At 36.9% G+C, this 23,963-nt stretch overlaps 2 protein-coding genes across 4 annotated transcripts in view; one reads left to right on the top strand and one right to left on the bottom strand.

Annotated features, from left to right (window-relative positions):
- The window catches only part of ANXA6 (annexin A6), a 47,589-nt gene extending 38,964 nt beyond the window's left edge, over positions 1-8,625 (bottom strand). For 2 of the 3 annotated variants that reach the window (XM_058169332.1, XM_058169333.1), the window contains exons 1-2: positions 8,442-8,621; positions 3,194-3,245 (exon numbers count right to left, since the gene is read on the bottom strand). In XM_058169332.1, coding sequence (XP_058025315.1) covers positions 3,194-3,211 — 18 coding nt within the window. In that variant the 5' untranslated portion in view covers positions 3,212-3,245; positions 8,442-8,621. Of the gene's footprint in view, positions 1-3,193; positions 3,246-8,441 lie in introns of all 3 variants that reach the window. The other variant, XM_058169334.1, reaches the window with a different exon arrangement.
- A 1,280-nt stretch (positions 8,626-9,905) lies between these two features.
- On the top strand, positions 9,906-23,931 carry LOC131190517 (cationic amino acid transporter 2-like). The gene is made up of 9 exons (XM_058167854.1): positions 9,906-9,971; positions 15,644-16,019; positions 16,809-16,964; positions 19,248-19,395; positions 19,970-20,106; positions 21,395-21,617; positions 22,545-22,681; positions 23,130-23,232; positions 23,760-23,931. The coding sequence occupies exons 1-9, from the start codon at positions 9,906-9,908 to the stop codon at positions 23,929-23,931; spliced, it is 1,518 nt and encodes a 505-aa protein (XP_058023837.1).
- Positions 23,932-23,963: the final 32 nt, after the last annotated feature.

Here is a 23,963-nt window from a genome sequence, read left to right as displayed (position 1 = left end):
CCATCGACCTGTGCGCTTCCACAGGGAGGGCCTCCTTGGGGTGCCATCGGTGAAACAATGTCGACTGGCGACCCCCAGGGGTAGGGCCTTCTCTGTGGGGGCTCCTGCCCTCTGGAACGAGCTGCCTCCGGGTCTTTGCCAACTCCCCGACCTTCCGCTGTGAGTTGAAGACTCTTTTATTCCATCGAGCTGGGCTAGCCTGACTAAGTAATTTTAAATGGGGTTTTAGTTTTTTGTATTAATTAGTTTTTAAATATTTTGGCCATTATTTATATAAATTTTAGTCTGTTTTTAATGTGTATTTATTGTATCTTTTAAATTGGCTGTAAACCGCCCTGAGTCCTTCGGGAGAAGGGCGGTATACAAATGTAATAAATAAATAAATAAATAAATAAATTTATATCATAAATAAATTCATTAATTAATTCATTTATATTATATCACAATAGTTCTATTCACCAGATCATACATTAGACTGGTCACAAGAAGAAGAATGCTTCAGGCATACCCATATTCTTTAACAGATGTGACTACGCAAACCAGACAATACAATCTTTCTCTGTAAATCTTCTACTGACACCCATTTTATACAGGAATCACACTTTTTTTTTTTGGAACAGCAATTTTTTTAAAGAGGCACTCCAGTAATACATAATTTTTCCTTTGACACCACATGCTATCTATAATGCATTCTTTCAGCTGTAAGGTGATACTTGAACTGAGTCTCTACCAGTTACTCTAAGTTTTAAACAAATCTGAAACATGCAAAGGATTGGGCACTTGAATGTACTCCAAAATAACAATTTTCTTCTGGTATGTCTGATAGAAAGGACACTTTTACAACAAAATGTACCACAAAAGTTCTCAAAATTGCGAATAGTATCAAGAAATGATTCCTTTTTCATCATCTGAAAAATAACATCAGCACTTTCTGGTATGGCAAGAGAACATTCAGCTTTTTTTTAAAGGAGTGCATATTAAAGAATTAAATAATAATTGTAATGCAGGAAGATTACCTCTTGTAATCCATACACATACATTACTTTCAGAAATGGCACTGCATATGGTATTCCTCACTATTGCTAATACTTAACCTGAATGTAAAACAATACACATGTTCACAATTTTTGTCAATACAATCACTTATAGTTTAAGTTTAAATTATAGTTTAAGAAAAAGAAATGCAATATGAGGAAAATCATACAGCAATAAATTTCTAATAGCAGAACAGCAGAACACTTGGTGCATCATAAATCAATTATCTGGGATGCTACGGTATCCGCATGATCTCAGCTGCCATTCTCAAATCTTACAATTTTCATCCTAGAACTTCATGCATTTTCAGATACGGATTCATTTTCCCAAAACAAGCTCTTGTTCAGATGCTTGGAAAAAATGTCACAGTATCACCATGGATTTTAAAGTTCAGTTATTTTCCTTTACACCATTATCTTCATAAAGAAAGCCTGCATTGAGTTCTTAGTTGATGAAAATCTTGCACTAGAATATTGAATATACAAAACTTTCAAAACTTCAGATATACATGTCTCTTTGAAATCTGTAATGTATATAGCATTAGCATCTTTTTTATAATTTTATCTGATAGACCTGCATTAGCACAAATAGAAACTTGGAACCTAATGACTAAATGTATCTTGTTCTGCTCTGCACATATGCATTCTGATCAAATTTTGCAACTTATTGTTTCCACTAGCATATACATTATACTCTTCAGAGATCATCTCTTATTTTTGCAGACAGCAAACCTAAGCTTAGGGAAATCCTAAGGTCCTGTCAAACTCTGTTAAATGTATATTATTGGCCTTCCACAGAGTCTTATAAGAAATGGAAAGCTTTACTATAGAGTACTTAGTGTCTTTGATTTTAGAACTCAAATATCAATTCTTTTTCTAAAGATGCAGCTTACCTTGAAACAAAGCAACCATCTTCACACAATTACATACACTTAGAATTCTGCTTCTCTGCTTCTGACGTGTATTTGCTTAAACAACACAACTATGTTTTAAGATGGTGTGTTTTCAAAATACTGTTTGAAATCCTTTTTTTCTGACCTTTTAATACAGATCTGAATGTGTTGATCTTCAGATTAAATGTCTGGGTCTCAGAAAACTACAAGAAGTACCTTGATTGTTGTAACCACTATTGTACATTACATTAATTCTCTGCAACAAGGTCTTATATACTACTTCAAAAGAATCGTTTAAACACAGCTTGCTCCAGATGCACAATACTCACTGTTTAGTAACCAAGACTTACCTTTTCCCAAAGAGGTAGCAGGAGGCAAATGAGGCAATAGAAAACCCATCAGAAGGCAGAAACATTCAGAATAAGTATATATAAACAAATGGGATTTCAAAGCCCTGATCTGCATAAGAAGCATTGCACTTTTAGCAATCAAACTGTCTACTTCCTATATTCATCTGTTTATGGTTACAAGCTGTTTATGGGAATGATCTTCTCTTTCTGACATATTGGACTCATTCCCATAATTCTTAGCTCAGCATGATCATTGTAACCACTAAGGAACAACTACAGGTAGTCCTCGACTTACAACAGTTAACAATGGCACTGAAAAAAAAGTGACTTATAACTGTTTTTCACAGTTATGACCATTGTAGCAACCTCATGGTCACATGATCAAAATTCAGATGCTTGGCGACTGACTGATATTTATGATGGTTGCAGAGTCCTGGGGTCACGCGATCACTTTTTGCAACCTTCCAATAAGCAAAGTCAAGGGAAAGCTAGATTCACTTAACAATCGTGTCATTAACAACTGTAGTGATTCACTTAACAACTGTGGCAAGAAAGGTTATAAAATAGGGCAAAATTCACTTAACAACTGTCTTACTTAGTAACAGAACTGTTGGGCTCAACTGCAATGGTAAGTTGAGGACTACCTGCATTAGGATTGTCTACATTTTGAAAACAATTCCAAACAAGTGCTTTAGTTGTTGTGTGAGCACAGAACCTCTCTGCTACTTACAATAAAAAAAATATATCATGCTGCTTGAATAAGCTAACTTGTTCTAGCAGCAGACTCTATAAGGCAAACATAATTGTTTCTCAAGCTCATGTGCCTTAATTAAAAGCAGAAAGGTTCTGTGCTCAAGGAGGGATTGGCACATCACTTCTTGAGTTTTTCCATAAATAGATACCAAATGTTTCTTACCTTTCCTTTGTTTGACATGTTTTCTGTCCCAATATTACAGAAGTTTAGGATGCTGTAAATACAAAAAACCCCAAAAGACTGGTTAGTCTTTGAAAGATGGTTCTAAAGTATTCCTTTCTGAGAGACATAGAGAAATAAAGCCTATGAAAAACTACATAACTCAAATCAGACTCCGCCATCTGGCCCCTTGCAATTGATTTGCAGCTATAATTCCTCAAATTCTTGGCTAACTTTGCAAAAGCTATGGAAATGTGTAGCCACAGTATATACCAAATATATTTGAATAGGAACACTGACTTATTTTTCAATATCTTGCTTTACTGCTCCAGTGTTGAGAAGGGCATATATATATAGCATATATTCAGGAGTTATTTGCAATTTTGTTATTTATAGATATCTTTTTTACAATAAATAATACTCGTTGACCCTTGGCATTTATTCTGAATTCTTAACATTTGGATTTGGCAAGACATGTCTGATATAAAGGCATAAAAATAATTGCTGATGGCAAAAAAAGACAATATATTTAATTGAAAGCCACATCTATTAAACAAGTTCAGGTGATTTATGCTGAAGCATTTATACATTTATGGAAAGAACATGCAAAAAAATCCAGGATTAAAGGAGACAGATCAGGATCAGCTTGTTAAATACAAAGAGGAATATTTTTTTCCACTCTGCACAGCTGCATGACAATCACTGTTAAGCACAACTACAGTACTTGATACATGAAGCCTCACCAGCTAGTAAAAATGCATGGCAACGCCTCACTGCACTGCAGTCAGTCTACAGGGATATGATTCAGTGAGAAGATACCTCTTGAAATCTTTAGCAAAAGTGCCAATGTAAGGAAATATAGCACCTTTCTCTTCTTACTAACTACTTGGATATCTTCAGTATTTGACAGGAATTCATAAAAATATAATGGTGCATGCAATAAGTGTGAATTTATCAAACTAAGAAATATACAGTACTCATTAAGGCATTTGTGATCTCACACATCAACTGCATACATACATTAGATAGTAGGTACATTTTCTATCTTTTAACATATATCTGTAATACTAGCTATTTTTCTGGTTGGGCCTGTTATGGTAGAATTCAGCTATAAATGCTTTTTGATTGGGCAAAATATTTCCTTCAGAAAATATACTACTAAGTTCTTCTATCATACTAAATCACAATTTATTTTAACTAAGAATTTGCTGAATAAGTCACAATAGATTAAGTTTCCCTTGGATTCCAAACCAACAAATTATGATTTAGCAAGATGTATGAACCCAGCCTATGAATTCTCACTTCCCTTAGTATGTAACATTCTCTGGTACTGTGAAGCACCTGAAATTTTAGTGGTGCAATACCAGAAATCTGTGAGGACTGTCAAAGCTGGAATTTCAATCATTGCTTTGTGTTGACTGATAATACATTTATGAGTACAATTTATATAACTGGGAAGAAAAAGAGACTCCATTCAAACAAAGGATGGCTGCATACTTCAGATGATCTGACTGAAACCATAAACTGTGCTGGCTATTAAAACAGAAAAGATCTCAGCTATCCAGGTCATCCCTAAAGCAAAAAAAAAAAAAAATGTAAAAGAGATGGGTGAAATATGAAAAGACATGTTAATAAAACCGAAGTTTTCATGTTGTTTTCTATAAAAATCCCTTGCTATCCATCTATGATTCTTGGTTAGAATATATTCATGCTTGTAATTAATTGTGCCATTTTTACCTTGGCTCTACTAAGAGCAGGCAAGAAATTTGGTCCTCACTCTAACCTAGATAGATAGAGACATGATGTCTCTATCTATCTATTTGAGTAGCTATCTGGCATATGCATAATTTGAGTAGCTATCTGGCATATGCATAAAGCTAAACCAGTTTTGGCTTAGTTCAGTTATCACATACACAATATCACAGCACATGCCCCTATCTTCAAGGCTCTCCATGGTAAACAAAGTAATCTTTCAATGTCTTCCTTGGCGTATCTCCCAATATGTGGTCAAGAAAAATCAGCATAAAGGGAAGCACAAGGCATGCTTAGACATATGAAGCAACAGAAACAGAAAATAACTGAGCCAGGATGAGTGGGAACAACAGCTGCACATCTCCACAGCTTACTGACTGTACTTGTAGAAAGAAAACAATGCTTTGTACTTCTGGTAAGAAGGATTTGCCATCGATCCATCAAGACATATTGATCAAATAAGGCTGTTGCTATGTTCAGAATAACAGAATTTAGTGGTAAGAATGCTTGTGAGAAATTAATACTTTTAGTTTGGATGCAGACAGACTGTAGTTCATTTTCTGTTCCAAGTTTATATGTTTATCATCTAAAATCATGCCTTTTGCATTTCACATTGCCATACTGAGAAAACTCATTTGCATAACTTTTTAACATGACCAGAGGACAAAAAAGCATCATATCCAATTTTGGCACCAAATACACAACAAACTGGTGGGAATTAAAGATGACAAATCATCCTGGTATCAAACAACCTAAACTACATGACTAAGACATTCTTCCTCCTGCGTACATACTTCTTAGTATTCTGATGGAGATATTCTGCACTTACATAAAATAAAATGGAGCACACTAGTATTCTCATATGTACTACTGCAAGGAAAGCTGCACTGGGGTGAGGGCGTTAGACAAACATCCTTTTCAGTCTATTATGGTGACCCACATTAGTATCAAAGTTAGAGAGTCATCAAAGCTAGATGATTAAGAACTAGGATCCTATGAAATGTTAGATTGCCATTTTTCCATTCTGAAGAAAAAAAACAGAATTTTTCCCCTCTTCTGACAAATACATCAAGCTAGATAAATGTGATTACTGTAAAAGATAAATAGAAGCTAGTGAAACGAGGCACCATGAGATTACAACAGTAGGCATCAAAGGTGTAATTCTAAAATACATCTACTGTATAAAAATTCCATTCACAAAGATACTACAACACCCCAAGAGGATCCATTAAAGCAGACAATGAAATTGTAAACCTGGTTCTCATTAACTGAAGTCAAGAAAGTAACATTGACTCCTCTGTTCCCAGATTCATTCTGTATACAATTGAATTTTGTCCAGGAACACTGGTCTGGAAAACTCTTTTTTTGAATCTGATCTGGTCTGAAAGAGAAAGCTCTTTTTCAGGAGTTTAAACAGCAACACTGAAAGTAGCCTCATCAATGATTTGCCAGATTAAATGAATGAAACTGCAGCTATGTCTACAAAGGGATAAAAAGGTTGAGTTATCAGCCTATAATTAACCTTTTAAGAACAGTCTGCAGGTATTTCAAGATAAAAGCTTTTAGTATGATTATTAGAATAGAATAGAATAGAATAGAATTTTATTGGCCAAGTGTGATTGGACACACAAGGAATTTGTCTTGGTGCATATGCTCTCAGTGTACATAAAAGAAAAGATACGTTCATCAAGGTACAACATTTACAACACAATTGATGATCAATATATCAATATAAATCATAACCTGCTTCTTTAACAAAACCTTGGGTGAAGGCAGTCATATGACTTTTTTTTTTAATAATCTGATCCTCCTTCCCCTGTCTTCCTATTGCTTTTTTTCTCATAGAAGAAAATTTAATAAGAAATTAAATAATAGGAACAGTCTTTGATGACAGTCAGGGTTTTTTCCACCATAGTCACTGCAAAGTAACTATGTTTTTTCTTTTCTTTAGTCCCTTCCTGACAACTGCCAGATCTCTTAAAGATGGCGAGGGGGTGTGTGTGCACAAAGGTATCTTGCTCAGAATTTAAACTATTGTCCCAGTCCTCACTCACCATTACTTAATGTAGCTAAAAAAATCTGTATCAAAATGAAGTTTTCATTAACATATCAACAGTCTAATACAGTACAGCACTTTTTTAAATACTGAAAGTTGTGTATTAGGAAAGCAATAATTAAAAACGGTTCTTGCCTGCAGCATCAGAAAACAACTTCCCAATTTAAATAAACAGTATAGCATAGATTTCAGAAGGAACTATTTCCAAGTGTGCAAAAAACCTTTCTGGAGCTGTGATACCCAGGACCCCACCCAACCCCTAGGGAACCAATAGGGGAATAGGGCAATAGGGGGCTTAGAGTTATCATTCAGATGCCTTTGCCCACACATGGCAAACATTTTAACTGAAAAGATATTATTCTGTATTAAATGGGATAAAGTCTTTTCCATTCTGGCTGGAAATTCTGTGGAACATTTGAAAGAGAGCACAGTTGGGTAAAATTCCCTTAACAAATCAATTGGGTAATTATTTTCAGAGATGCTAATGCCTTGAAAGCAAAAAGAAGTAATATTATAAATGCTTTATTTATTCTCTTCTTTTCCTATATTTAATTCCATGAGACTTAATTCCTACAACTAACAGTGTCTGCCAAATACATCCTACTGAGGTTTAGTTAATATGGCCAAAAATGGTTTCCCTCAAAAAGGGCCCATAAGATTTCAACTCTGCCTGCTTACTAGAAAAAAAAAAGATAATTTTCAAATGCAACTGTTCAGTTTTAGCAGAAATAGAGCCCCCAAATAGGCAGCATTTGCCTTCTTTCCATTTATCAGACAGTTTACAAAAAGTTTATGAAGATTTTTCAAGATCATACAGATGTAAGGTACTGTTTCACCTCTCAGATTATAATTTGGTTACAGTTTAAACAAAACAAAAGCCTGTTTTGTTTTGATGAAGGGATGCAAAGACTGAATTTCACTGGGGAGAAAAAAATCACCAATTTATTGGAACCATTTTCACTCGCAGGAACCATGTTGACAAAATTCCTCAAAAGATTTTCTTTAGTGCAGCAAGACCATCCTAAATTACTCCATAACTTGTCCTCCCACGCATAAAAAAAGCTTAAAACAAGAAAAAGAAGAAAGGCGAGAAAAGAAAAAGTTCTCTATGACAGAATCATCAAGCAGAACAATACCCTGGATTTGAACCACCCTCACCGGCGCCTTACAAATATAAATTTATAGAGAAAAATCACCAGCAATGGGTTCTCTCCCACCCACCCCCACCCCACTTGTGTGAATCCATGTGACAGTATTCCCCTCTTAAATGAGTTATGAGATTGTTTAGCAGCTGCTACCAGTACAATTGCTGGATTATTCATACCCTCTTCAGGACACACGCGTGTGCATACACAGACAGACAGACAGACAGAGAGAGAGAGAGAGAGAGAGGAAGGGAGGGAGAGAGAGAGATATGCTACCGGCAGACATGCAAATCCTTACTTTGCTGGGCCGAGGCCTCTTCTGCTTCCTAAGGCTTGTTGAAAGGAGAGGCCGCAGGATCCACCGCTAGGCAACCGGGCTCTTCCTAGGGCAGGGATCAAAGGCAGACCAGCCTCGGCGCAATGCAGCTGTTCCCTCCGAGCTCCGCTCGAGCCGCGACGTCACAAGCCTCGGAATCGTCCAATTCTGGCCGGCCCTTGGCACCACCCTCGCTCCCCTCTCGCCCGGGATTGAGGGGAGGGTGGGGAGGGGGGAGAGAGAGAAAGATGTTTGCTGCAGAGAAACGCCACTCTCGCTATAGCGGGCGAGCCTCTTTTTGCACATCTCCAACACGCCGGGAAAAGGGGCACTACCCCGAGTACATCAGAAAGGAAAATGGGTTCCATAAGATGCATCTTGTCTCTGAATTCAGACAACGTAGAGGATCGGCTTCCACGCAGGGTTTGGGGCGGGGGGGGGTTCTGATTAATCGGCCAATTGCAATTTCTGCTCATGGCCCCAACGTTAAGACAGATGGTATTCTGTTGAAGTGTTTCTGAGTAAACCTGTTTATGAGGCTAGGATGCAGCAAATGAATGAATGGCCCCCTTCTAGCGCACACAAAAAACGTACTTAGTTCTTATGAGAATGCAACATTACCCAATGTTCTCCCCCCCCCCACCCTCAGCTGTTGCTGGAAAATGAATCTTGTTGTGTGTCTTGGGTTTAAATAAAAATGCAACCTTTAAACTTAAATCACTTAATCACTTGCCTCCACTGTGTCAAGAAAGTGATTAGATTAATACAGACACTATCCAGAGAAAATCACTTCGAGTTGGTAGCTCATGTTGGGAGTTTTCAACTCACCATATGAAGGGCTCAGGCTGGGGAAGACTGACTCAAGTTAGTCCATATCATCCAGGTAGGATGATATGAATATCTAAATAACCTAATTAGGACTTGGTGCAGCATCTTTGAGCAGTTGTCATGAGCCCACCACAGAGATTTGTCCTGACTTTCTTTAATTCTGTCTCCATCTAGCATGGATAATGAATAATACCATGGAGATGCTATTTTAATTTCCACTGTGTTGTTGGTAGCATCCTTCTGAAGCCCTGAAGAAAATTAAAATGGGAAGTAGATTTAACAGCCTGGAAAAATGCTAAGTATTGCCACATAATCTGCAAGATGGTGCTAATGAAAAGTGTTTGGCTGCGGTAGTAGCTGTTGCTGCTGCAGCAGAAGGTAGAAAAAAGACATTATAAATAGATAAGGAGATGGTTACAGGAGATAACAGGAGAACAAATTGAATTTAAAGCTGAATTATTTTTATTAGGAATAATTAATCAAAGGATAAAGAAGGAACTCCTAGATATCATTTTACACATAGTAACAGCAGCACAAATTGTTTATGCTCAATGTTGGAAACTTGAAAATATACCAGCCAATGAGATGATTATACATAAGATATTAGAATGTGCCGAGATGTATAAGTTAACGTTAGAAATGAAAGGCAAGGAAGAAACAGAATTTTATGAGGTGTGGGAAGTGGTATAAGTGGAACAGAGGAACAAAAATGTATAGAAATAAATGTAAACAACTGTAAGAGACACATGACACAGTATTGTTAAAAATGCTTATTGTTATGTAAATTGGAAAAATGGAAAATAAAAAGAAAAAAAAGAAAAAAGAAATTATACCCCCTTTTCTAAAGTGACAAACTCCCACAAGAATAACCAAGTTTTATCGACACCTAATAAATCCTTCCTAGAAGCCAAAACAACAAATCTACTAATTACCTATGTGAGGTTACTCCAAAATAGCTGTCAAAATTGACAGCTTCAGTTAGCATAACAGGGCTCATCTTGCTTGCCAAAAGTCAAGGGAGGCCCCACCAGAGAGGATTTTCCTCAGACCTGGCGCTAGTAAGCATTAGCACCAGCAGCAGCAATGAACAAGAGCTCAAAACCACAGCTGGATCACATGACTTAAATCAAAGGCAACATCCCACTAAATCTAACTTTCTGACCATATATGGAAAACTATAATTTTTCCACTTTTTTAAAAAGAACATTATCTTCTGGCTCAATGAAATATGATCTCTTGTGTAGAAAAAGGCTTTGCTTGCCTCTTGTCTCTCAGCAAATGCTGTTTCATTAAATAAAGTATAAAACTGAATGTTTCATTCTTCTGATGTGACATACATGGTTTGCTTGTGTTTTTAATTTTCACTGCGGAGATCTGTAAACAACAGCGTGTGTCTTTATACCAGATGCAGAGCAGCCATTTCATTCTCATAATAGCTTGGTAACTGGTATAAATTCCCCCTTGTCTAGATGTGGATTTTCTTAAACCCATTGAAAAAAGAAGGTTAATCTGATTTAACCTATGATGAGTAACTTATTTCTAAAACTGGAGTCTGGTATGAAAATTGGGCATCTATCTAATTCACATTATGTGTATATTCACAGTATGTGTATTTTAATATTGGCTGTACACCGCCCTGAGTCCTTTGGGAGATGGTGCGGTATAGAAATGTAATTATAAATAAATAAATAAATATTATGGTAAAGACTAATTTAGCATTACTTCTCATCATGAACATTAACTGTTAATTATTCCAAAGCCAGAATCCTCAATTTATTCCAAAGCAGTTTTCCTTTTTCAAAGTAGGCTTCCCAACCTGGTATCTTCTATTTATGTTAAACTACATTTTTATTATCATTCCCAGAAATTATAACCGCCAGATTGGGAGTTGCTCTAAGCATATCTCTATTATAATTTGGCTGAAAATCTTTGACATGACACCTAACTTTTTTTTTTTAAATCAATACTTGTTTTACTTTACACTGTTTTTGGGACTCAATACATTTTTGAAATAGCAATAGCACTTAGACTTATATACTGCTTCATAGTACTTTTAAAGCCCTCTCTAAGCGGTTAACAGAGTCAGCATATTGCCCCCCAACAATCTGGGTCCTCATTTTATCCACCTTGGAAGGATGGAAGTCTGAGTTAATCTTGAGCCGGTAAGATTTGAACTGCCGAACTGCAGCTAGCAGTCAGCTGAAGTAGCCTGCAGTACTGCACTCTAACCACTGTGCCACCTCAACTCGGTAATAACATTTCAAAGCTACTATCCATGATTATTTGGGAATATAAATTAATGAATTCCTTGACATAATTAGGTTGTTATATTGTATTTCAGATGCATTATACAAAGACCCAGCTCTCTAGAAAAGGCTTTAACTCTGGGAAAGGCAGAAGGAAAGCTCTCTGCCAGGAGACATAAGGCAGCAGTCAGCAGCAGATTTATTCAGATTTATTCAGATTTATTTATTTATGGTTTACGTCAAATTCCTGACCTTCGGACATTTCGTCGCGAACTGAAGACCCATCTTTTTATTCGCGCGGGGCTGGCTTAATTGGATTTTAAAAGGGAATTTTACCAATTTTAAATGGGATTTTAATTGATGATGATTTTTAATATCAGGCTAATTTTGAATAAGTTTTTTAGGGGTATTTAAATTGTGTATATTTGTATTGTTGTTTTTATTTTGCCTGTACACCGCCCTGAGTCCTTCGGGAGAAGGGCGGTATAAAAATCAAATTAAATAATAAATAATAATAAATAAATAATAAATAAATAAATAATTCTTCTGGGAGCCAAGGGGTCACCATCTTGGCCCAAGACATGGTTTGGCACCCTCAAAAGGCTTGCATACGTTGTAATTAAACTTTTGGAAATTATTTGTTAAGCTGTTATTTTTTATATTAGAAACCTTCAGAATGGCAAGGTTCATACTCTCAATGAGTCTCCTACAATCTTTAGTGAAAGAAGTTTTATGCAAGTTTAAGAATTTTAAAAAGTATTTTGGAATACAGGTAGTCCTCAATTTACAACGGTTCATTCAATGTCCATTCCAGTCTGTTCAAGTCCATGTTTGAAGTTACAGCTGTTGCAGCACCCCTACAGTCACATGATCAAAATTCAAGCATTTGACAAGGTGCCCACCTTTACAGCTGCAGGGACGCAGCAATTCAGCCCTCCCCAACTGTCTGTCTCTTTCCTCCATCTCAGTAGCCCACTGGGTCCATTGGTATGCACAAAGCTGCCATGACTCTTTGGACCTTAGCCTACATCCTGGCTAACTTTTCTCTACCATCCAGGCCCTCTTTCTATCCTGCCATCCCCGAGTTCACTTATCTGTAAGTGAATGTAAGTAAAAGAGCCTTTCTAGCCTTCAGAATGTTCACCTTCACTAGCTTTCTACCCAGAAAAGAGCCCTTCTAGCCTTCAGAATGATCGTTTTCACTAGCTTTTAGGTCCAAAAGGCTAGAAAAGTTCTGAAAGCTAGAAAGGTGATTTAAAAAAAAAATCATTCCGAAGGCTAGAAAGGCTCTTATCAGGCCTATGAAAGCTAGTGAAGGCAATCATTTTGTAGGCTAGAAGGGTTTTTTCAGCGGTGGTAGGAAAAGGCAAAAGTAAGTAGACCCAAAATAGCGTGGATTGGGGGAAGGGCTTGGGCTTCCTGGTGCGTTGGGGTGTGGAGAGGGGCCAGTCCTCCCAGCTTTGGCAGTTTTCTCATGCCAGTGGCCCTGTATTTTATTTGCCTTTATTATTTTTACAAATAACTCAAGATGGAAAACATATCCAACATACCTTCCTCCTCCTATTTCCCCAACAACAATAACCCTGTGAGTGAGAGAGAATGACTAGGCCCAGTCACCCACCTGATTTTCATGGCTAAGGCGGGACTAGAACACATGATCTCTTGCTTTCTATGGCTGGTGCCTTAACCGCTAGACCAAACTGGCTTTAAACTTTAAAAAGTACAGGTACAATTACAGGTACCTGTACCTGTAGCTGTACCTCTACCATGGCAGGTCTCCCAGACCCTCCCTCACCCCCTTGGTCACCACCTTTTGTCGTCATTGCGTGAGCCATATGACTATTTAGCAATCACAATTGGGAGAGCTGGGATTATGGTCACTGAACAAAGCGGTCACATGGTCACCTCACTTAAGAGTTGCTTTGGTCAATGACCAAGATTCTGGTCCCAACTGGGATTGTAAATTGAGAACCAACTGTAAACAGATGAGTGATTAGAATGTTGATTTGGGAATGTTATAAACAGACTTAAGTGAATCTTAAGATGAATCTGAAATAACAATCTTCCTTTCTAAAAACACTCCTTTATAATTTGGCATGTTTACAAATCAAAATCCATATTTAGGATCTAAAGTGAGCATCTTGAAAGTCTGGAGAAGTATGAAAGAAAATAAGATGCATGAATAAAGGCAGATTAATTGCTAGAAAGCATGATCAAGAAAAAAGCATAGCCGAAAGCATTTTCTATGCTTGATGAAAAACAATTGAAAAAGAATACCTGACTTCAGGTCAAATAATAGGTAGTCAAATTAATTTACTTGTGTATTCCAGCTTAGATCATTCTGATTGAAGTATCAGTCTTCAGTATTTTCTGTTCACATTCATGAATAGGCACCATGATGGCTTATTGTATGAATAGCGTTTTTTTTTTTAAGTCTAATTTTTTAAAGTTTATTTTTAAAACTTCAAATCGGCCTTTAGTTACTATGTTACACAACTCTGCAACCTACTGATTGAAGAGAGAACAGCAACAGGCTCAACCTTTCTACTCATTTTTGTCTGAGAATATCTGAGAGTATTTTTATACACATCTGCCCTTGTCAATTCCTGAACTTTCCCCAGATCCTTTTCACCAGTTTTTCAATGGCCTGCAGCTGTCCTTTGCACAGCCTCCAAGACCTCCAGATGATTCTGCAGCTGCCCATTAGAAGAGCACAGACTATAAAATTCAACTAGTGCCCTCCTTCTCTCACCCACTGCACATATTTTACATGGATGGACAGACTATTTATAGCTTTCTCTCTCTCTGTTCACAAACTTCAGCATAAGGACATTGCAGGGTTAGAAGGGAAAAGAAAAAAACCAGCAAACACATTTCCAAGAATGAGAAATGACCTGCCCCCACAAGCTTTGCAGAGTTTCAGCATGCTCATTTCCAAAATAAACTTTGCAATTCTGCATGGACCATGCTGTAGCTGCTCTACAATAAGACTATTGTGGGATATCATGAGATTCGCACCAATCTGGAACTGGCTCCAAAGCCCTATATGGACCACACCCTCAGATTAATTGAATATATTTGTATGTTTCCATCAGGAGATTATTTTCTACACAGCCCTCTAAATTAGCTTTTTCTAAGATTGATTCACCTAAATCAAAATATGGCATGCATTAAAATGATTAAGAAAATGTTGTTTGCAAAGTACACCAGAAATAAGCTTTTATATAATTATTTCAGGATAGTGGTGAAATGTAAATTTTTTTACTACCAGTTCTGTGGGCGTGGCTTGGTGGGGGATAATGTGATTGGGTGGGCATGGCCTCTGACGATCAGGCAACTCAGCTGGAATCGTCAGAGCCTTTTAAAAGCATTTTTTAACAACCTCTTTGGCAGAAGAGGTTGTAGAAAAAATGCTTTTAAAAGACTCTGATGATCCCAGCTAAGCCGCGCGATCATCAGAGTTTTTTTTTTTACTTTTAAAAGCATTTTTTTGGCCGAAGAAAAAATGCTTTTAAAAGTAAAATAAAAAACCTCTGATGATCGTGTGGCTCAGCTGGGAATGGGTGGGGGGGAGGAATTTTTGCTATCGGTTCTCTGAACCACCCGCCGCCATTGCTACCGGATCAGGTGATCCGGTCCGAACCGGGAGCATTTCACCCCGGTTTCAAGATCTTTGGTTTTGCTTTCATTTGCTTGTCCGAGCATCTAACTGTAGTTTGTAAGGTAACAACTTACATATAAAATATTTTTCAGTTTCTAATTCTTTTCCTAGTAGCCATGTTAATATGCATTCCTCCAGTTCTTAAGCTGGCAAAAAAATATGCTTTTTTTAAAACAGATTAATAAATGACATACAAAAGTAAAAAAAAATTCATACACTGAATACTGAAGAAAAAAACAAAAAAATAAAAACAAAGAAGATTCGTAAGATAAATATAAATAACTATATGAATGAACTCAATTGTTGAGATTATCATCAAATCTGGACCCTTATGCTGCCATTATGTGTCATCAGAAGAGATGACACAGAATGGATAAGATAGCACTCTTCAAATATCTGAAAGGATATCACACATAGAAGAAAATCTGGATCTTCTTTTTTTGTTTCAGATGCCAGTATGGAGTTCCATGATCTCCCTCTTTCAGATGGTTTCTCGTCGGAAAGTAATAACTGCCAATGGCTACAGAGAATCACACCTGCATCGCTGCCTTACTGTCCTGGATTTAGTAGCCTTTGGGGTGGGCAGTACTCTAGGTGCAGGGGTGTATGTCTTAGCAGGGGAAGTAGCCAAGAATATCTCGGGACCTAGTATTATCATTTCCTTTTTTATTGCTGCTATGGTATCCATTTTGGCAGGATTTTGTTATGCTGAATTTGGAGCCCGGGTGCCTCTAGCAGGATCAGCATATCTGTACAGCTACGTCACAGTTGGAGAGCTATGTGCCTTCGTCACGGGGTGGAACCTGCTATTGTCCTATGTAATTGGTATTATCATGGTTTGGGCCTCTCCATTCTAGAACTGTGTTAGATTTCAATTATATCAGGGTTTTGGGCCTAAAAAAAGATAGACAGACACCACTTAAGTAGATGTGAATTTCTAGAGAAAATGAAGTTCAGTATTATGGCCCATTTAGCTTCCAAACCCCATCTCTTTGGGTTGCCCTGGGAAAGGCCATTGTTGAAAATGCAGTAGAATCTAAAGACTCTCTACCATGCAATGTAGGCTAGGCAAGGGGAACACTAGCATAATTCAGCCCATGAGGTTTCTTTATTAGCCTGTGAATGCTAGGAGACACAAAGCCAATTCACTGTATATTTCAAGGTATTTTAAATGCATTGAAGTGGCAGCTTTGTAGTAAACCCCCTTCTGATTGTGTGGGTCTGTGTGCAATTGGGGCCCTGTGTGAAATAGAAGAATTGGACTCTGCATCTTAGGTGGTATATGAGTGGGATATTGAAAGTGATAAGAGTTTGTTTATTTATTCAATTTCTATAGCCACCCATCTCAAGTCATACACTAAACTTTTGTCTTAGGCTGCCTCTGGACTTACAACTCCTTCATCATCTTCTTTCCTTCTTCTCCTCTTCCTCCTCCTTCCCTTCTCCCCCCAATTATCCAGCAATTATCCAGCAATTATCAACATCTTCCTTTGCAATGTAAATGTGTGCTCAAAGAAGAGATGATAGGACTGTGTGAAATATGTTTTTCTTAAAGTTTGATATGCTTTGCCTGATATATGATAATGTTTGATATACCTAGTTTATTCTCTATAGGAGCTTCCAGTATAGCCAGAGCATGGAGTGCTACTTTTGATGAGATTTTGGGCAAAAACCTGGGAAATGTTTTCAACATACATCTGACCCTGAGCATCCCAGGTCTGGCTGAATATCCAGATATCTTTGCTGTTTGCCTAATTTTTCTGGTAACAGGTATGTTTGAATAGGATAGGATAGGATAGGATAGGATAGGATAGGATAGGATAGGATAGGATAGGATAGGATAGAATAGAATAGAATAGAATAGAATTCTTTATTGGCCAAGTGTGATTGGACACACAAGAAATTTGTCTTGGTGCATACGCTCTCAGTGTACATAAAAGAAAATATATATTCATTAAGAATTCTAAGTTACAACACTTAATGATAGTCATAGGGTACAAATAAGCAACCAGGAAACAATCAATATCAATATAAATCATCAGGATACAAGCAACAAAGTTACAGTCATACAGTCGTAAGTGGAAGGAGATGGGTGATGGGAACAATGAGAAGATTAATAGTAGTGCAGATTTAGTAATAGTTTGACAGTGTTGTGGGAATTATTTGTTTAGCCGAGTGATGGCATTCAGCAAGAAACTGTTCTTGTGTCTAGTTGTTCTGGTGTGCAGTGCTCTGTAGCGTCATATTGAGGGTAATAATCGTTTTGCACGATTGTTTCTCAATTTTGTAACTATTAGAAACCAATCCCGTATCAAGGTAACCATTTTCTAGAAGCAAACAATTTTACCTTCTTACTATGCCCTTTGTTCTTCATCTCAGGCAGCCCTAAATGATGATATCAGAATCTCAGTTACAGTTTCCCAACCCTGCAGCTGCCACTGACAAGCTGACTAGCTTTATTGCTGCTAGCATGCCCTGTGTTTTCAGGGCAAGGAATGGCTTCTTATTCATTATTAAATGAATGTGCATGGACATGAATTTTGGGTGTTAAATTCCAATTCATTGGGAGGACATAGGGTTTGAAAGGCTGCAGGAAGACATTGGCATTTGCTAAGAACTAAAGTACTAAATCAAAGTTTGTTATTTGCTTTCCAAATCTGCCCGTGTTCTGTAGGAGCTAAAAAAAGTGAGATTCTTCTAAATATTTTCTAGCTATCTTCCCAAACATTTATTTATTTTATTTATTTATTTATTTTGTCACAACATCATACAAAAAGATTATATAGTATATACACATATAAACATATATAGGAAGAACATGTTTTGTGTAACAATATAACATGCCTGCCTTATTTCAGAACAGACCATGTCCCATTTGGGTTATATGGACTGCTTTCAGAACTCCAGAAACCTTTCACAGCATTGCTGGGAGATACTGAAGATTGCACTGAAGACATTTGTCATGGAAACCCTGCATTCTGATCTGTAGTCTGTAGCCCCTTTAACAATGAGCACCTCCACAATCCACTATTATTATTATTATCCATTATTATGTTATTTGAAGTGCTTGATGTAGTCCCATCCTTTAAGATTCTAATGAACCCTATCCTAGAGATACTATCTCTATATTTTTCAGACTATAAGACTGCACCTTAGTTTTTGGGGAGGAAAATAAGAAAAAAGCTAATTGGCGGGTGGATGGCCTCTTGAATACCCCCAATCGGCAGTTCCCAGAGGTGAACTTTAGCAACAGGTTCCTTTGTTGTGAGCTCTGCACCTTGCTTTTTTTTTTTAGCCTCTGAAACCTCCCTTTAAGAGGGTTTTCTTCAGCCTCTGAAACCTCCCTTTAAGAGGCTTTTTTCAGCTTCTGAAATTTTTGTTTCAGAGTTTGGGCTGGGCTACATTCAGTGTATAAGAGGCACCCAAATTTTCACCGTCTTTTAGGGAGGAAAAGGGTGTGTCTTATATTTTGAAAAATACAGTAAGTCTCCCACTCTCCTTGGTTTCTAGAAGTTGCTAAGACTTGGGTTCTAGGCCTGGGCGCTGCTGAATTTTGCATAGTGGGGGGTATTATTTTGGTCTGGGCAATTAAGTGGTTTTAATTTTTAATCTATGTATTAGACTTGTATGTTGTTTTAAATTGTATATATTTTGTTTTTATTCTGGCTGTACACCGCCCTGAGTCCTTTGGGAGAAGGGCGGTATAAAAATTTAATAAAATAAATAAATAAATAAATAAATAGACTTATTGATTGCTGCTCAGAATCTTTTAGGCATTAGGTGGCATTCGCAAATCCAATAAATAAATAAATAAATAAATAAAATAGCTCAGGAAATATCTCTAGCTGGTTTTTTTGGGCAATTATGTTTTACAAGCTATTTAGAACCAGCAAGTATACTTTCAGTTTGTAAAGGGAGCTTTTTCTACACCATGTCCAGATATATTTGACATACGCTTTCAGACTGTGCCATATGCAATTCATAAAGCATAGTGCCTAACAACAATGAGATCTTAGCATAAATCTAATTCTGCTTTTTTTTTTTACTCCATAGGCCTCCTTTCCATAGGTATAAAAGAATCTACCACAGTGAATAAAGTCTTTACAACTATTAATGTGGTCATCCTTGTCTTCATAACAATTAGTGGGTTATTCAAAGGAGACCTGAAAAATTGGAGATTAAGTGAAGATGATCTGCGAAGGCTGATTGACAGTAACCTTAGGTAAGAAACTAGTTTGATCAGTGCTCAAGTAAAAACCAACAAATGTCCACAAAATATATTTTCAAAAGATTCAGGATCAGCTAAAAGAAAAAGAAAAAGCTTTAAGTATGTGAATTTCTGAAGGATACAATATTCATGATATTTCTATTTAAATTAGCTAGAATTTATTTCATTTGTAAACTGAACCTCCCCTTCTTTAGAGAAATCAGGATAGCATGCATCTGGGGAAATAGGTTAAGTTAAAGAAGAATGATGAACTTAACAGTTAAACTAGGGTTTGAATTTAACTTTTCCCAGTTTAACATTTCTTCTTCTACACCCCATAGCACTCTTAATTGATTTTTATGGTTAAATTCAACAAGATCATCCCAGAAGAACAACGCTTTTTAAAAATACTTTCTAGTATTTTTGCATTGAGCATTCACTGCTTTGCCATCTATAGTTTTGTTGTACATCCTTCCTTCCTTCATACATTGTTTGTAGGTGATTAGATCAACTGTGCACATTCAGCTCTTTCTCAGATTTATTTATTTAATGTGGTTTTCCTTCAAAGTAATCAAACTGTGGCTGGAAATGGAACCCGGAAATATGGAACTGGAGGGTTCATGCCATATGGCTTTTCAGGCACTCTGGCTGGAGCTGCTATATGTTTCTATGCTTTTGTTGGATTTGATTGCATTGCAACTACAGGTAAGAACAGTACCAGATTAAGTCCAACTGATGTCCCATACATGGCCCAACAACGGTGTCCTTGGCCCTTCCAAGTCTCAACAAGAGCTGAAAAACAGAGCATGGCAATGAAAAAGTTAAGGCAAGAAAACCTGGGGTGGAAAATCTGTGGTGCTCCCTTCCCTTGGTGCCATAAACATGTACTTATTTTGCTTAATGGTTAATCCATGGATAGAGCAATACAAATTTGAATTATTGATGTTCCTATTTGGCAGTTATATGGTATGCGGTCTGCTTATTTGAGATAGTTATTTCTCACAATATCTGTCTGGCTGACCCGATTCCACAGAGTTTACACACTCTGGGTTCCTTTGATTAAACAATATCATCTATTTGGATTATTATTATTATTATTTATTATATTTGTATACCGCCCATCTCCCGAAGGACTCAGGGCGGTTCACAGACAAAAAACAACAGAAAACATATATATGTATATGTAACATATATATATATGTAACATATATATATCCATATATATATATATATGGATGATATGGAAATGTGCCTCTTCTGTATCAGTGCCTGCCTTTTGGAATGAGGTTGCCCCTCTGGATGTCTGTCACTCTGCTGTTGTTTAGATGAGCTATGAAAACCCAGACCTTTGGCGAGGAAGACTGAGACTCCTTTATTCATTGAGCTTGCTTTTTTTCTTTTTATCTTTATTGCAATTTATTTGTTTAATTATTGTGGAGCCAACCAGAGATGTTGAGAATTGAGCAGCATACAAATTTAATAAATTATTATTATAAAAATTGATATGACTTCAAGAAGAGATATAGGTCCTTTTAAAGCTATCCTATTTTCTATTGTTCTAACAGGAAGATGGAAAATTCTCTACTTTTTTGATGTCTGAAATAAGATAATTAGACAATACCTTACCATTTATGAATCAGCCCATGAAATCTGGTTATTTAGAGATGGAGTAGTAAGGATCACACACACACACCCCACCGAAAGAAGGGGATAGATTAGGAGACAGGCCTTTTTCAGAGCTTTTTCCCTGAGGCTTTTATGTCCCTTACTCATTGAGTCTAGAAGCAACCATATTATTTCAGTATGCTTCCAATCCCAGTGAGTGACCAATCCCACTAGAACCTAGAAGAGGAATTCCTTTGGGCTTTATTTCTCTTTCATAATCTGGTTTTACATCTGTGCACAATTCATATAATTATTAAATAAATAATCCGATGTATGAAAGTGTATATTTCAAAGTGATTTTAGGGCTTCTCATGTCTGCATTTAACAGGTGAAGAAGTAAAGGATCCTCATAAATCTATCCCCCTGGGAATCGTTTTCTCACTTCTCATCTGTTTCCTGATATATTTTGGTGTTTCTGCTGCCTTGACCCTCATGATGCCCTATCATCTTTTGGATCCACTAAGCCCATTACCAGTGGCTTTTGAATATATTGGATGGAGATCAGCCAAGTACGCTGTTGCTGTGGGGTCACTCTGTGCACTTACAACCAGGTAGAGCTACCTCGTATCCTTACGTTTTAAGAATATAACAAAAACCATCTTGTCTAGGATATTCTACCGGTAACTATAACCATACAGATATGTCCAAGACCATGAGAAAGGCAGGAAGGCAACATGTCACACAATGTTGCTCGCTAACCATGTATTTTAAAGATTGTGAAACTTGGGTTCCATTTAACTGTCATTAACAGACACTGTTAGATCAGTGCTTAGTAAATTTATATGTAACAATAACTATATTTCAAGATATATTGTTGTGACAAAATAAATAAAATAAAATAAATAAAAATAGCAAATTCTGTAAATGAATGAATGATGCATTTTATGAGCAGATTTTTCCATCTGATTATTTTGAGTCTACAGCCATTCATTATAATTCATTGATTTTGATTTTTTAAAAGACAAAATACAGTAATTGATTATTGTTTGTTTTACTAGGCTTCTCTGATGACTTGAAGCAGTTTACATAAGAACAGGATTAAAACAAAAATAACAGTGAAGCAAAAGAGGGCAGATACTGTACTGTACATAATACATTTTAGCTGTCCATCCTTTATGTGATTAGCTTCTTAATGGACCCGCTTTTCTTATTATAAGAACAAATCACTATAAGTATAAAACTTCCTTTCTCATGTGTCTCAGGTATGTCAAGTACACGTTGCAGATTATTTTACTTATTATCAGGTATGGCATAATGGAGGTTAAAATGCAATGATCTCCTAAAACATTGTTTTATTATCAAGCTCCAAAAGAAGTATATCATTCTCAAATATCAATTCCATGATTTGCATTTCTCCTGAAGCTGTAAATTTTTTCCCCTTGCAAAATCTATTCCAATGCATGTAATGCAGATTGCCAAAGGAAACAAAGAGTTATTAACATGAGTTATTTTACTCTTTTCTTGGGGTTCTTTTGCAGCTTGTTGGGTTCTGTGTTCCCAATGCCACGAATTTTATTTGCGATGGCCAGGGATGGACTTCTCTTTCATGTTTTGGCCAGAGTGAACAGCCAACAAAATCCAGTAATTGCAACTTTGGTATCTGGAGCAGTTGCAGGTAAGTCTAGGTATTGCTTTTCCAGAAAAAATAATGATGAACATAAATATCCCTTGAGTTGAACTTGACCGTTGTTGGTTCATGGCTAGGGGTGTCCATACTTCAGAAACAGTTTAGAGTTGCTTTTGACCCCATCTTAAATTGACTCCCTAAAGTAGTGGCTTTTTTTCAATAGTCTCACTCAAAACCAGAAAGTTAGGTGCTTTACTGAACAGCAGAGTGGTGCCGATCTCGGAGTACTCTGAATTATTTTCAAAGTGCAGTCCCTGTTCGCACAGGATTTCTCCCTTATCTAATTTCTAACTCAAGAGACTGAAACCATGGCAAGTATTTACAAGAGCTGTTTTGGCAAAATAATGGAGATATTGTCCTTTATACAGATGTCTATAAGAATAGAAATTATTCAGCTGATTGCGCTTGCAGTAGGCATCCTTTTCTGTTTTCACAGCACTGCTGGCCGTCCTTTTTGATCTGAAGGTCTTGGTTAATGTGATGTCAATTGGAACACTGCTAGCCTACACTTTAGTTGCTGTCTCCATTCTACTTCTCAGGTAATACAGTAACCTGCACTTGTAACTATTGTTACCAAACTAGAATACTGAAAAAGGTATATATGATTGTCGACGGTTCCAGATATTCATACAGTTCTTTGGATATAGAATGACTCAATATTAGAAGAATTACTAATGATGTATTATCGTGTAATATATTATTTTTCATATTCAGTTAAATTTCCACAAACAGCATTGATGCTCCTGGAGCATTGGGCCATTACCCCCATGGAGATTTTCCTTGCCGTTTCATATTTCTGCATCTCCCTTTCCCTCCCTACCCAACTGTCATGCTCTTACAGGTGGAAATTTTAATGAGGAATTTGAATCAGAATCCAAAACCACAAAAACTAAGCTATAGTTTAGTATGCTAATATGTCTCCATGGCCTCTCTTAGCCTTCTTAATTCTCTGAAAATGAGTTTATTTGCAATGGCTCTGACATACTGCTAACACCACCTGGGGATGCCAATTCCATCGGGCAGAAATAAGACACCATTGATTTTTTGTTGAATTTTTTTTTTGCAGGTACCAACCTGATCCTAGTTCTCCAGAACCAATAGAAAAGACAGCTGTAAGCAGAATGGCATGGATAGACCTCCTCATACACCCTGATATAATCCCATCCCATCAGTCTTCCAGACTGGTGGTATACACAGTGTTTATTCTGGGTAAGTTTTGGGCACATTTAGAATTCTGAGAGCATGATTTTGGTCTCTAGAAAATGGCTGT

Source organism: Ahaetulla prasina, chromosome 2 (assembly GCF_028640845.1).
Source record: "Ahaetulla prasina isolate Xishuangbanna chromosome 2, ASM2864084v1, whole genome shotgun sequence".
In the NCBI taxonomy this organism is placed as follows: domain Eukaryota; kingdom Metazoa; phylum Chordata; class Lepidosauria; order Squamata; family Colubridae; genus Ahaetulla; species Ahaetulla prasina.
The sequence above is the reverse complement of the archived record's forward strand: the minus strand, read 5'-3'. Positions and strand labels throughout refer to the sequence as shown.